The following is a 13,373-nucleotide window of genomic DNA, read 5'->3' as shown; positions in this document are numbered from 1 at the left end:
CCAAGCCGACCACACTTCTCAGAAAAGGTTATTCCTGCATTGTATGAAAGTACTAAGAATGATGTGAAGCTGTCGCTTTCTCAAGCTGAACGAGTAGCGATAACGACAGATGGCTGGACGTCATGCTCAAATCAAGGGTATGTGACAATTACCTCTCATCACATTGATCCGGAGTGGAAAATGAAGACCTTTGTTCTGCTAACCAGAGTTTTAAATGAAGCCCATACTGGTAAAAATATTGGCGCGTTACTGCGTGAAGCCTGCATGGAGTGGAAAATCTACGACAAGAATCCTGCCATCGTCACAGATAACGCCAGGAATATGATTGTGGCCGGTGCAGAAGCCCAGTTCAGTCCACACATTACCTGCTTCGCACATACACTCAACCTTGCCTCGCAGAAGGGTTTGGGGTGGACCGTGCTTCCAGGTTGTTGGGGAAAGTGCGAAAAATTGTTGGATATTTTCACCGCAGCCCGATTGCATGTCACGCCCTACAGGAAAAACAAACTCTGATGGATTTACCAAAACATAAACTGATCCAAGACATAATCACCAGATGGAACAGTTCATTCGAAATGCTTGAACGTTTTTTGGAACAACAGCCAGCTATAATGGCAACTCTGATGTCCAAGGATCTACGAAAGGGGGTCACAGATGTAGGCACGCTGAGTGAGAGTGATATTGCCAACATGGATGACATTGTTCAGTTGATGGGTCCTGTCAAAATGGCAACCACTGTGATGTGTGAAGAAGACCAGCCAACTCTCTCTGTAATTGCTCCTCTTCAAGCAAAACTGCTGAAACACCTACAGCCATGCGAAGACGACTCAACCCTGGTTGCAGAGATTAAGAGGGTGATGGCCAGTGACCTCTCCACACGCTACAGAGGCACCCAAGATGCTCTCAACATAGGTAATTAATTTGGAGTCTTAATTAAAATCAACTTGGTTAATATTGTAGGTTATTAGACTGTATTAATTTGTAAAATGCCACACCTTTGCGTTTTCAAGTTTGAATTTGAGTTGTTTTTTCATATGGAAAAGTAAACAAGATATCTGCAATACAATTCTTAGTTCATGGTGGCTTTACATCATCACTGTGCCACATTTCTTTTAAACATACTAAAGTTTAATCTTCTGATTATTTTGTGTATGAGGAGGTGGTCATCACTTGCAATTTCAGGTCAACTTAATTTAATAATGCAATGAATGCAATATTCTTGTTCTTTAAACAGCATCAGCGTTGGACCCGCGATTTAAAGAACTGCCCTACCTGGAAAAAGAGGACAGAGAACAGGTCTACACAAAACTGGTTTTTGAGGCAGAAGTGTCCCACCAGGTAACTCTTCTCTCCTCTTTCCTCTGCTCTTTTCTCTTCTCCCCTTTCATTTGTCCTCTCTCAAATCTCATCTGTTCTTTATCTTCCTCTAAATTTATGTGTGCAGTATTACAGAGCAGAAATTTGAACAGTTCACACATTCTTACATCAATAGATGCAAGCAATGGGAAATCAGGAGGAAGACGAGGGAAGCTCAAGCACAAAGCTGTCAGGATTCAATGAAGAGACCACAGGTGTGTTTCATGTGATACCAATAAAAGATTGTTGTTGTTTTGTATTAATGAAAAACATGACTATATTTTGAAATATATTTCTTATATTGTAGCTCCAAATGAGTCACCTCCTTGTAAGAAGAAAGCCTTAGATGCGCTGTTTGGCGATTCCTTCACCCAAAGAGAAAGAAAATCCACAAGCGAGACAGCCAGAGCAGAGGTGTTAAAGTACCGAGCAAAGGATGCGTTGCCTTTGACTGAAAATGCCATGAAGTGGTGGAGATCTCAGGAGAAAGAGCTACCTGTACTTTCCACCCTTGCTAAACGGTACCTGTGCATTCCAGGCACCAGTGTGCCAGCAGAACGAGTTTTTAGTACTGCTGGCAACATAGTGAACGCACAGAGAAGTGTTCTGCAGCCAGATCATGTTGATCAGTTGATATTTTTGAAAAAAAATCTGTGGTCATTGAAGTGTAGCCTAGTAGGTTACACTTGATAGTTTGTTGAATATTGTTTGTTTATTAAAATGAGAGTAGTAGCAGGTTCATCCACTGCTCATTCAACCTGAAGAAATGTTGGTTGCACTTTATTTTTGATATTAATACTGTATTTGTATTGTAATGTTGAAAAACAAAAGCAGAAGTAGCAGGTAAACCTACTGTTAATTCAACCTGAAGAGATGTTGGTTGCACTTTATTTTTGATATTAATACTGTATTTGTATTGTAATGTTGAAAAACAAAAGCAGAAGTAGCAGGTAAACCTACTGTTAATTCAACCTGAAGAGATGTTGGTTGCACTTTATTTTTGATATTAATACTGTATTTGTATTGTAATGTTGAAAAACAAAAGCAGAAGTAGCAGGTAAACCTACTCTTTATTCAACCTGAAGAGATGTTGGTTGCACTTTATTTTTGATATTAATATTGTAATATTTTTATGTTGAAAAACAAAAGCAGAAGTAGCAGGTAAACCTACTGTTAATTCAACCTGAAGAGATGTTGGTTGCACTTTATTTTTGATATTAATATTGTAATATTTTTATGTTGAAAAACAAAAGCAGAAGTAGCAGGTAAACCTACTGTTGAAATGTTGGTTGCACTTACTGTACTTTTATTGAAAATGTATTGAATATTGAAAATGAGATCAGACAATTTTAACTTCCTGTTAATTCAACCTAAAGTGTTGTTTGCACTTTATTCAAATAAAATGTGAATGCATTTGCCATTCATTGTTGTTTACTTGTTTATTTATATTCATAATTAATTGATACCTGATTCCATTACAAGAAACAGGAATCTAGGAAACTTCACCTGCACTGTCCAGTATCCAGGTATTTATTTCAGTCACACTGGTTGAATTTTTGGCTAAAAGGTTACTGAATCGATTTCAAGTCACTGAATCGTTTCGGATCGTATCGTTCTAAATGAACCAATATCGTCCTTGAATCGTATCGACAACCACGAATCGTGATACAAATCCAATCGTTGTTAAAACGAATCGTTACACCCCTAGTTTACACTGATACGTTCTCATACTTACAGCTATACATACTCACACTTTCATACTCACATTCACACACGAACCCCACCTTCAACAGGTCTGATCACATACAAGGCCCCTGGATAGGCAATCGAGTAGGCTACTTCCTTACATCAAACTAGATGTAGCTCCGGCGCTGATGTGCTCTGGCATTTCCAGGACAGAGCGTACTCACCAATTCTTTCCCTCTCACTGTTTATTCTCTTCCCCTGTCCCCCTTGCGCCTTATCGCTCTATATTTGTATCTGTTTATGCAACCTATCTTCCTTGGCCATGCATGTATGTGATAGAGACAGAGATCCTAATACTTTATGGGAATTAACCCTGTTCTTAGAATCAGCACTGTAGAACATAGCGTGTATAATAAGTATAGTGTTAATTGCAGTGTAGCCTAGGTTGCCTCTGGCTATGAATGTTTCTGTACTTGTATCAGTCAATTGTTGGCTAATAACATAGACCTAACAATTATTGTAAATGTGTGTTTACCTTGTGTTATAATAACCTATTTTCAATATAAATGATAGGACTGACTGAAAAGCTGACTTCCTCCATTATAGGCTCCTGGTTGTAATTATTACATGTGTAAGCCCACAACAGCATTGCTGTTAGATAGCTTCATTTATTTAGTTAGCTATACGAAATTAATAATAGCCTAAAACTTATATTAGCTGTATGGCTAGCTTTATTCAAAATAGCAGAACATACCTGCCAGGCGACAAGTCAGCTCTCCCGCGCTGCCTCTCTTTACGCGAAAATCGTCATGCAGACTTGTGCCCTCATGGAGATTCCGTGCAGTGGATAATTAATACTGAGGTATTAATTTGTGATACTTCACTAGGCTAAAACAAGGTTTACTCGTTCATTCGTGTCGGTCAACCACTGAAAACATAAATGTGTCAAACTTTGTCTGCCTCTTCTTATCCATTTGGTGGAATTTCAACCATGCTCCGTCTTCTCTGCTTCCCACCCCTCCTCGTGCACTTCTCCAATCCTCCCTCTCAGTCTCACAACAAGAGGATAATGCTAGTGTCTCGTTGCTATAGGAATATTCCTTAGTACGGTAATTCAAAGTGTTGATGATGATGATGAAGAGTCCAGATGTATGACCACGATAGTTAGATTAGGCTAGTTATTCAATCAAACACATGTATTTTACAATTATAGACCCCTAACCTAGGAAGAAATGTGTCTCTTATAAACGTATGTGTGCAGTTACAGGTAGCATACTCCAAAAACTAGAGAAAATTCGACAAAAAATGTATTAAATCCACCTTTTGCACAGTCCTCGGCATTTTAGCTGTGCACATCTCACATTTCCCAACACCGTTGCAGTAACTAGTCGTTTCTATGCGAAGCGGCTGCGGCGGCTTGTAGAAGTAGCCTTAATGACAGCACTTCCCACAGTGCGACCAAAAGAAAGATCGACACATATGAAAGCGGTATTTATCGCTCAATACAAAAAGTGGATTTAATATTTTTCTGAATATTCTCTGTTTTTTGGAGTTCCACCTGCAACTGCACACAGATGTTCATAAGATACAAGTTTCTTCCGAATCGAGAACAAAGAAAGTATCGCCAAGGTTTGTAAAAAAAATATCCTGATTATGGTAAACAGCAGCCTATGCAAGATCTCAGATGAGCTTTAGCTCTGCCACTGAGGTTCGTGTTTACATGGCTATCTAGCAGTAATGTTAAAGGCTACTGGCTTTGATTCAGTTAGTCTACTGGGAGGAGAAGATTTGTCTTTCCCCAGGATACCCTTGCTTGTGGAGATAATGCTAGCAACCGAATGCTTTAATAAAGGATGAAGGTATAGTAGACCCAAGTAGCCTATTGTAAACTTTAACACATCTCACAATTAGAGTAACATGCAATTTTATCATTGGGGACATCACACTTTGTGCTATAGAGTATAGACTGTTGGGTTTAACAACATTTCCAAAACTCCATACCTGATCATAGGCTTTTGTTTTGAAATGTGTATGCCAGTAATGTTAATTTTATCACCAGCACTTTTGGAACCATAGCACCACTGTAGCTATATAATCCAACCACCTTGACTGATGACTGTCAATTCCTGCTGGAAGTTTCTAACTTTCACAGACTAACCAACCTTTTCTAACTTTCACAGACTGACCAAACTTTTTTCACAAACGTTTTTAGAGTAAGATTGTTGGTCATGAAGATGTCCCTTTCCTAAAATAGTGTAGCAAACAAGGGGCGGGGAAGCGAACCCAGGTTACATGCGTGAAAGGCACACACCCTACGCATCGCTCCAACAGATTTAACCCACTTGGTCAGAATTGTAATGTGGCTCACTGTATTAGCGAGGATCACTACACCGTTTCGACCACTTTGACCACCAATATGCAGCCTACAGTTTTTTAGAGAGACAATAGATTTGTGGGAGTCCTTCGTAATTAAAACACTAACCAGCCGTAACATACGCATTCGATTTCTATTGTCTGCCATTTTATTTTAGCCTCTGATTACTTTTATCTCCTAATGAAGATTTGTGTTGGTGTACTGGTTTTCCTCAACAGCCACCCTCTTTGGATGTATTATTGTTGCCGGTTGTACAGCCAGAGCTTGTGTGCTCGCCCAGGGTTTCAATTTTAGTCTATTTTAGGATTAGGGTTATGTCATGAAACGTGGGCTACTAGGCCTACATTATAAATATGACACAATCAGCATTTCACTTTGGATATGAATAATCCAAATTATCAATCAGTTATCAAAACGCTCAGATATAACCACCAGGGCAGGAGGGCGAAGAGATGAGAAGAGTAGGCTATCTCAGCTGATTTATGCAGGAGATTTAAAATAATAATGTAAAACATATCTGTAGGCTTTTTAGTAACTATTTGAATGATGTTTTAGTCCAATGCATGTTGGTTGAACGCTTTGACACCTTGAACGTGAAAGTGAGTGGTTCAGTGAGTGTCTCCGCCTAGAACATCACAGAGCTGATGAACGCAGCAACGTTCTTTTTCAGAACCATGGCGAGCGCATTGTGACGCTGTCCCTTCTACTCCTACTCAGAGCCATTGATACAGTATTTTCTAAATGGTTATACTCCTACTGTTCTCTAAACAATGGTTTCATAGTTTACAATTGTATAAACTCCCAAATCATGCTCAAAATTCAATTTAATTGATGTCACTGTTGAGTGTTTTTTAATCAGTTTGATAAACATGTTTGTCCCATTGTGACATAGCCAACCATGACTTATGGAAGAATTTGACGTATTAATGGTCCCTATAAAACCCTGTAATTCTAAGAAAGAATTGTCAGATGGTTTTGAACTCAGTCAAAATCACTGCAGTATGTAGAGCGATAATGAGTAGGTCTATGTTCAGTCGTTTGTTGACAGCGACCCCGCTGAGATTCCTCCGCGAGAGGCCGCTTCTGAGTGCAGCTGGCCTGTTGTTTGCGTCCGGTTCGGCAGTCTACTTTTATAGCAAATATTACGGTATCGGTGAGGATGCACTGGCCACCGTGGAGAGCGTGGACCGTGTTGTCACAGTTGAGGAGGGTAAGTTTACATATTTGACAATGTCTAAATAGTAATAGTCCCAAATGCCACCCAATACCCTATTTCTTATTTTGACCAGGACCCATAGTTCTATGGTTAAAAGGCGCTGGTCAAAAGTAGTGCACTAAATAGGGAATAGGGTGTCATTTAGGTAGCAATCATGGTGATGACATTTTTTACAGTGTAGCCCTAGATTAACAACAACAAACAAACTTGCTCCTTTGAAACCAAACCTTTGCTTTAGGTTTAATTGAACATGTTGGTACATTATGCAGACACATAAATACATTTGATGTCATACAATATAAAACACAAGTAAATATATGATCAGCCTAACTACATGGACAGATGTCTGGTGTCTTGTAGCTAGTATTTCTTAAACTTAGAGAAAACAATCCTTTATTGTTTTTCATAAAGATAATGAGCCCACCCTGGACCAGGAGGACCCAGTCCTTGTTCAGGTAAGAATGCTGCAGGCCTATCAATAGCTTGGGTGCCAGTCTTTCTGCTCTCTTGCCAATTCCATCGTGGCAATATGATATTGGCATCACAATCCCATAAGGAGTGGACAGAGAGCTGAAACAGACTGGCACCCAGGCTATAACAATACTGCTTCATTAGCAGGATTGGTTCAATAACAATCTGTCATTCAAACTGTCATTTTACTGACTCATAAATTGATCCTGATTTTCTTCCTTAGTATGTGGTTGAGGAGGTTGGGCACCGGCCCTGTCTGGCTTTAATCCCTTGGTCTGGACCTCTGTGGGTTCCCAGCTCTGTAAGTCCATCCATTCTGATACTCTTTGGTCTTCTCTCTGGTCTTAAAACTGGTTTATGTACTTTAAACATAAACATGACGTTTTCTGAAGAACAATATGGAAATACATTTCTGTAAACATATTCCCTATTTTTTATAACTGCAGCCAACATATTACCTTACCCATGCTGGGAGGATGCTGGTGAGAGAGCTGGCAGTGTTAAACACGCAGGTAACCATGCAGATTATTGGACAAAGCTCATCTGATCTAATAGGCAGGATTACCTTCAGTATCCACTACGGTAGTGAAATACTTTGATGTTCGTTCCCTCATTTTCTCACAGATAGCTAGGAGGATGGTATGGAATGAACTGTCCTCTCAAAATGAACAGGTAGCCATTCATATATATGCAGGTACCTCAGATGTTTCCTTAACCTTTCAACACAGACCTGTGTAGTGTCTCAGAATCTATCATGCAGTAGCCTCCTCTTGTGATCCTCCCTATAGCAGTCTGTCAGACCTATAGGCTACCTGTCTATCATTCAAACTGACTTTTAATTTGATCCTGTCTTGTTCCTTAGTATGTGGATGAGGAGGTTGGGCAGCGGACCTGTCTGGCTTTAATCCCTTGGTCTGGTCCTCTGTGGGTTCCCAGCTCTGTAAGTCCATCCATTCTGATACTCTTTGGTCTTTAGACTGGTTTATGTAACTTAAACATAAACATGATGCTTTCTGTAGAACAATATGAAAATACATTTCTGTAAACATATTCCCTATTTTTGTAATAGTCTGTAACACTGCAGCCAACTTATTATCTTACCCATGCTGGACGGATGCTGGTGAGAGAGCTGGCAGTGTTAAACACACAGGTAACCATGCAGATTATTGGACAAAGCTCATTTTATCTAATTGGCAGGATTACCTTCAGTATCTACTATGGTAGTGGGATACTTTGATGCCCTTAAAACTGTTCCCTCATTTTCTTACAGATTTGCAAGATTGAGCAGCACATTTCCATCTCTCGTGCTGGCATGATGGTATTGGATGAACTGTCCTCTCAGCTTGAAGAGGTAGCCATTCATCTGCAGGTACTTCAGACATGTTCTTAACATTTATATCTCAGACCTGTGTATTTCAACTATTATCATTGCAGTGGCCTCCTCTTGCAATCTTCCCTATGCCAATATTTTACTCCTATACAGTACCAGTCTATCATTCAAACTGACTCTTAAATTGATCCTGTCTTGTTCCTTAGTACGTGGATGAGGAGGTTCGGCAGCAGCCCTGTCTGGCTTTAATCCCTTGGTCTGGACCTCTGTGGGTTTCAAACTCTGTAAGTCCATCCATTCTGATACTCTCTGGTCTTTAGGGGGGCTTAAACATAAACATAACTTTTTCTAAAAGAAACTTCTGGAAATACATTTCTGTAAACATATTCCCTTTTTTTATAGCCTGTCAAACTGCAGCCAATTTATTATCTTACCCACGCTGGGAGGATGCTGGTGAGAGAGATGGCAATGTTAAACACACAGGTAACCATTCAGATTATTAACCATTACTCATCTGATCTAATAGGGATAATTACCTTCAGTATCCACTAGTAGAATACTTTGATATCTTTAAAGCTGTTCCCTCATTTTCTCAGATTTTCACAATGGAGCAGCCCATTATCATCAGTTTCACTCCTGCTAGGAGGATGGTATGGGAGGAACTGTCCTCTCAAAATGAACAGGTAACCATTCATAGGCAGGTACCTCAGATGTTTCCTTAACCTTTGAACACAGACATGTGTATTTCAACTGCCAATTGTCTTAGAATCTATCATGCAGTGGCCTCCTCTTGCGATCCTCCCTATTCCAGTCTGTCAGTCCTATAGGCTACCTGTCTATCATTCAAACTGACTCTTAATTTAATCCTGTCTTGTTCCTTAGTATGTGGATGAGGAGGTTGGGCACCGGTCCTGTCTGGCTTTAATCCCTTGGTCTGGACCCTTGTGTGTTCCTATCTTTGTGAGTCTATCCATTCTGATACTCTCTGGTCTTTAGAGGATATTAAAGATTAACATCAAGTCACTAGTTTTCTATAAAACCACATAATGAAAAAACATATTCCCTTGTCTTCATAGCCTGTCTTCTCCAAGGCCAAACCAGTCTACTACCTCACTTGTGCTGGGAGAATGCTGGTAACAGAGCTTGCAGTGTTAAACACACAGGTAACCAAACACATTGTTAACCAAAGCTCATCTGATCTTATAGGGAGAATTTACTTTACCCTGTTCCCTTTTTTTTCACAGACTTCCAAATTGGTTATTGAGGAGCCTACCATTCACCTCACTGAAGCTGGGAGGCTAGTGCTTGACGAACTGTCAGCACCTTCAGATAGCCATTCACAGGTAGTCAATCACATTATTAGACAGTCATAGCTGATTAGTAATAGTACACATTACCATGTCCTCTATCTCCACAATTGTGTGTCTTATTCATCACAGAGCAATCTCTATAATTAGGGGATGTCTTTGTTTTTCAGCCAAATAGGGAAGACTCTGGTTTTCCCTATGAGAAGTTGCAGCTGGTTGGGAACTGGGGTTCGTTTCATTTCCATTACTGGAAGATCCATTATGGACGAGTGCAGGTACTTCAGACATATTCTTAACATTTATGAACACACCTGTGTATTTGAACTCCCAATTGTCTCTGGGTTTTCTTTTGTATGTCTGTCCCTAATTGAAACCTAGGGGAAACTTGTCGTACGAACATCATGTGGGCTCTATATCACTGCCAGGGATTATACTCAGAACTGAAATCGCCTGCCAAATGTTATAGACATCTACAGCTAACATATAGAGAGAGGTCTGGAGACTGAAGGAGTTTTTTCTTTATAGCAAAATGAAGAGGACATGCATCACCTGTGCATTGTGAGGGGAGTGGAGAAGCAGCTGTGGTGGAGCAGAGTCATCCAGGAAAGAATCCTGGACCCATGGGTGAGAGATTCTCAACTGGTCTTTCGTCTCAAATGCACCTGATTTGTGTCAAATGACGCACATGCTATAGGTCTACTTATATTTCCTGGATGAAATGTAATGTTTCTCTGTCTCTTTTAAAGGGTCTCGTCCAGGTGGTCCTCACCAACAACAAGGTGACTGGTATTAAGGTACAGTCAGGCAATTTTTCACAGAAAAAATTTAAAGTGGCAAATGTCCATTTACCTATTTGAATAAATACATGTTGACAGAAAATGAAATTACACGTTCTAATCTCTTGCCTCATTTTTAGTTCCTTGGTAGAAGGATCTATGGACTCATGTCCTGCCTCGTCAAGAGGAGGTCTGAGTTCACCTGTTATGAGGATGCCCAGGTACACCCCGTTGTTTCTCTGTGTTATGATTTATTTCAGTGTTTGGTTGAGGGGTTTTCAATATGGTGGTTTTCAGTGTTGGGCTGACAGTGTCACATGTTGTGTGTTAAACAGCAGGTGGATATCTCCACCACAGTGGAGGGGTACCAGGAGAGGGGGGATGAGATGATGGCATATCAGTTCTCCACCTCTGACATCATCACCACCCCTCATGAGCCGTCCTCTGGCTCCTCTCACCAGTTCCCCCAGAATTCTCCGCCTCCCCCTTTCCCTTCCGATTCCCCTCCCAGTCCCCCTCCACCTTACCACTCCACCCAGGACCAGGACCAGACCCCTGACAGCACTCCTCAGGTAAAACTCTTTCTACAGTCAATAATTCTTATTTCATTTGTACTTGTGTGTACAGGTGTGTGTCATTGTTTTGGTATCGATAGGTTTGTGTTGTCTGTCAAGGGTCAAGTTGTTAGGTCAAGATGAAAGTATTGTTATGATGTCACTGAATGTTTTGTCTGCTTCAGTTGATGTTGCAGGTGAAATGCAGTTTAGTAGAGTTTAAGTTAATGTGATGTCTGTTTTAGGAGTTTGAGGAGGAGTTTGTGGAGGAGCAAAATAATGCTGCAGATGTGCCCCAGTTGCGGTGGGTTCGCTTTCATGTGTTCATCTATAGTAAAAACCTTTGCTTTGAAATAATCTGCCCAATATTGTAGTTATACAGATGTAGGATCTTAATTTGAGACAGTTTGCTACAGCAGGAAAATAATCCTGCAGCAACAGGATACATTTTTCGTTAGGGCAAATCGAGTCTAAAATTTCAAAGTGGAAATTACAAACTTGAAAATTCCAAATACGCTACAAGTTTGCATTTCCTGCCGTGCAGGAAAATTCTCAGCAACAAAAGAGTGATCAAATTAAGATCCTACATTTGTATGGTCTTTCTGAATCCTGCAGTTATAATATAGGCTAACATAAAATGATTTTTTAATTTCATGGCACTGATGTTTTAGCTTCTTAGGTTGAACATTTGTTATTGAACATTTCTATTTACAGGCGTTACTTTGAAAACCAAGGGACAACCAACTTCTCTCTGAGGCTGGCCGCTATCAGACGTGCTATGGAGGTGAGAAAATGTGAATTTAGCACCTTTTGTATTTCACTTCATGAAAATTTCTGGACTATTTGTAAATGTACTGTCTTGTTCTCACAGGCTCTGACATCCTCAGACAGTACCTCCCTCAATTACCTCACCCACGCTGGGAGGATGGTGTTGAGTGGACTATCCGAGCTCAACCAGCAGGTAACCAATTACATAATTGTGCAACGTTCATCAGACCAGATATATAGTTCCCACTGGGCACAGATGTCATTTCAACGTCTCGTTTTGATTTACATTTGGTTGAGTTGTCAACTAATGTGAATTCAATGTGAAATCCCCCCCAAAATTAACGTAATTGGATTTAGGTTAAAAGACTAAATTCCCTTACGTTGATGACTTCTTTCAAATCCAATCAGTTTCCCACTTTGATTCAACATCATCACATTGACATTTTTTATTGATACAACATTGATTCAACCAGTTCTTGCACAGTGGGTTACCTTTAGGCAACAGTGATTCATAGGGTTTAGTTGAAAAGTTTCAACGTCATACTAGCCAAACAATCGGAGGCCCTTTGAATTACAGACCTGAATCTTTGAGTTTATGATCTAAGTTTTAAGGAATTTTATGATTGTTTTGTTTTGAGGATGTGAGGCAGTTTCAGCAGGCCTACGACCTACTGGTGAACTTCATTAATGAGCCAGCAAACAGGGAGCGACTAGAGCAGGAGATGGCTCTCGTAGGAGTAGGTCTACATGCAAGCTTGAGCGTTAGCTGCAGGCACCGTCTTCTCATCTAACATCTACTCAATGAGACTTTCTAAAGTGCTTGTCAATGAAGATTATGTAATTATCCTATTTGTTTGACTTCAGATCGACCGCATCAACTTCGCAGATGTTTTTTATGAATTCGTTCTACTAAGCCTTCTAGAAGGAAAGACATCTCTTCCTATATCTGTAAGTGGCCCTAAGAATGGAACATCCTGTTGTTTATCTATGCTATACACACTGTTGTCATATCAGATCTGTAGACACTCACTCATGTCCCCTGTTCCTTCTCCAGGAGCCTGGTAGCTTCCTTTATCTGCTCCTGCAAGTCATAATGAGGATTGACCCTCCTGGAGGAGCCTGGACAGAGGCTGCTGAGAACTTCTACCTCCTCGTTAAGGTACATTTTTCTCTCTCTCTCTCTCTCTCTCTCTCTCTCTCTCTCTCTCTCTCTCTCTCTCTCTCTCTCTCTCTCTCTCTCTCTCTCTCTCTCTCTCTCTCTCTCTCTCTCTCTCTCTCTCTCTCTCTCTCTCTCTCTCTCTCTCTCTCTCTCTCTCTCTCTCTCTCTCTCTCTCTCTCTCTCTCTCTCTCTCTCTCTCTCTCTCTCTCTCAATAATAGTTGATGATGTGTCTGTCAACAGGGCCAGATGAAGGCATGGCTACAATCCATCTTCAACCTCAATGAGTCAATCTATGAAAGCCCAGAGAGGCTCTCGGGGGAGGTGATGCGGAATCTAGAAATACAGGTTGAGTTCCTGCTGTCCAGCCTGGATTAA

At 40.5% G+C, this 13,373-nt stretch overlaps 2 protein-coding genes across 2 annotated transcripts; both read left to right on the top strand.

The window, feature by feature from the left end:
- Positions 1–64: 64 nt before the first annotated feature.
- On the top strand, positions 65–8,493 carry LOC311128586 (E3 SUMO-protein ligase ZBED1-like; the record flags this gene model as incomplete). The annotated part of the gene is made up of 7 exons (XM_084160774.1): positions 65–912; positions 1,235–1,338; positions 1,493–1,571; positions 1,664–1,924; positions 6,465–6,626; positions 7,044–7,087; positions 8,374–8,493. Exons 1-7 carry the CDS (start codon positions 513–515, stop codon positions 8,491–8,493), a joined length of 1,170 nt encoding a protein of 389 aa, XP_084016900.1. The 5' UTR covers positions 65–512.
- A 1,960-nt stretch (positions 8,494–10,453) lies between these two features.
- LOC311128585 (uncharacterized protein) lies at positions 10,454–13,373 on the top strand (the record flags this gene model as incomplete). Its single annotated transcript, XM_084160773.1, has 8 exons — positions 10,454–10,534; positions 10,657–10,737; positions 11,316–11,374; positions 11,785–11,854; positions 11,942–12,031; positions 12,703–12,786; positions 12,893–12,997; positions 13,239–13,373. The coding sequence occupies 8 exons, from the start codon at positions 10,454–10,456 to the stop codon at positions 13,371–13,373; spliced, it is 705 nt and encodes a 234-aa protein (XP_084016899.1).

This window comes from Coregonus lavaretus (genome assembly GCF_964263955.1).
Source record: "Coregonus lavaretus genome assembly, chromosome: 4".
Classification (NCBI taxonomy): Eukaryota; Metazoa; Chordata; class Actinopteri; order Salmoniformes; family Salmonidae; genus Coregonus; species Coregonus lavaretus.
This window is presented reverse-complemented; position numbering and strand designations above follow the sequence as displayed.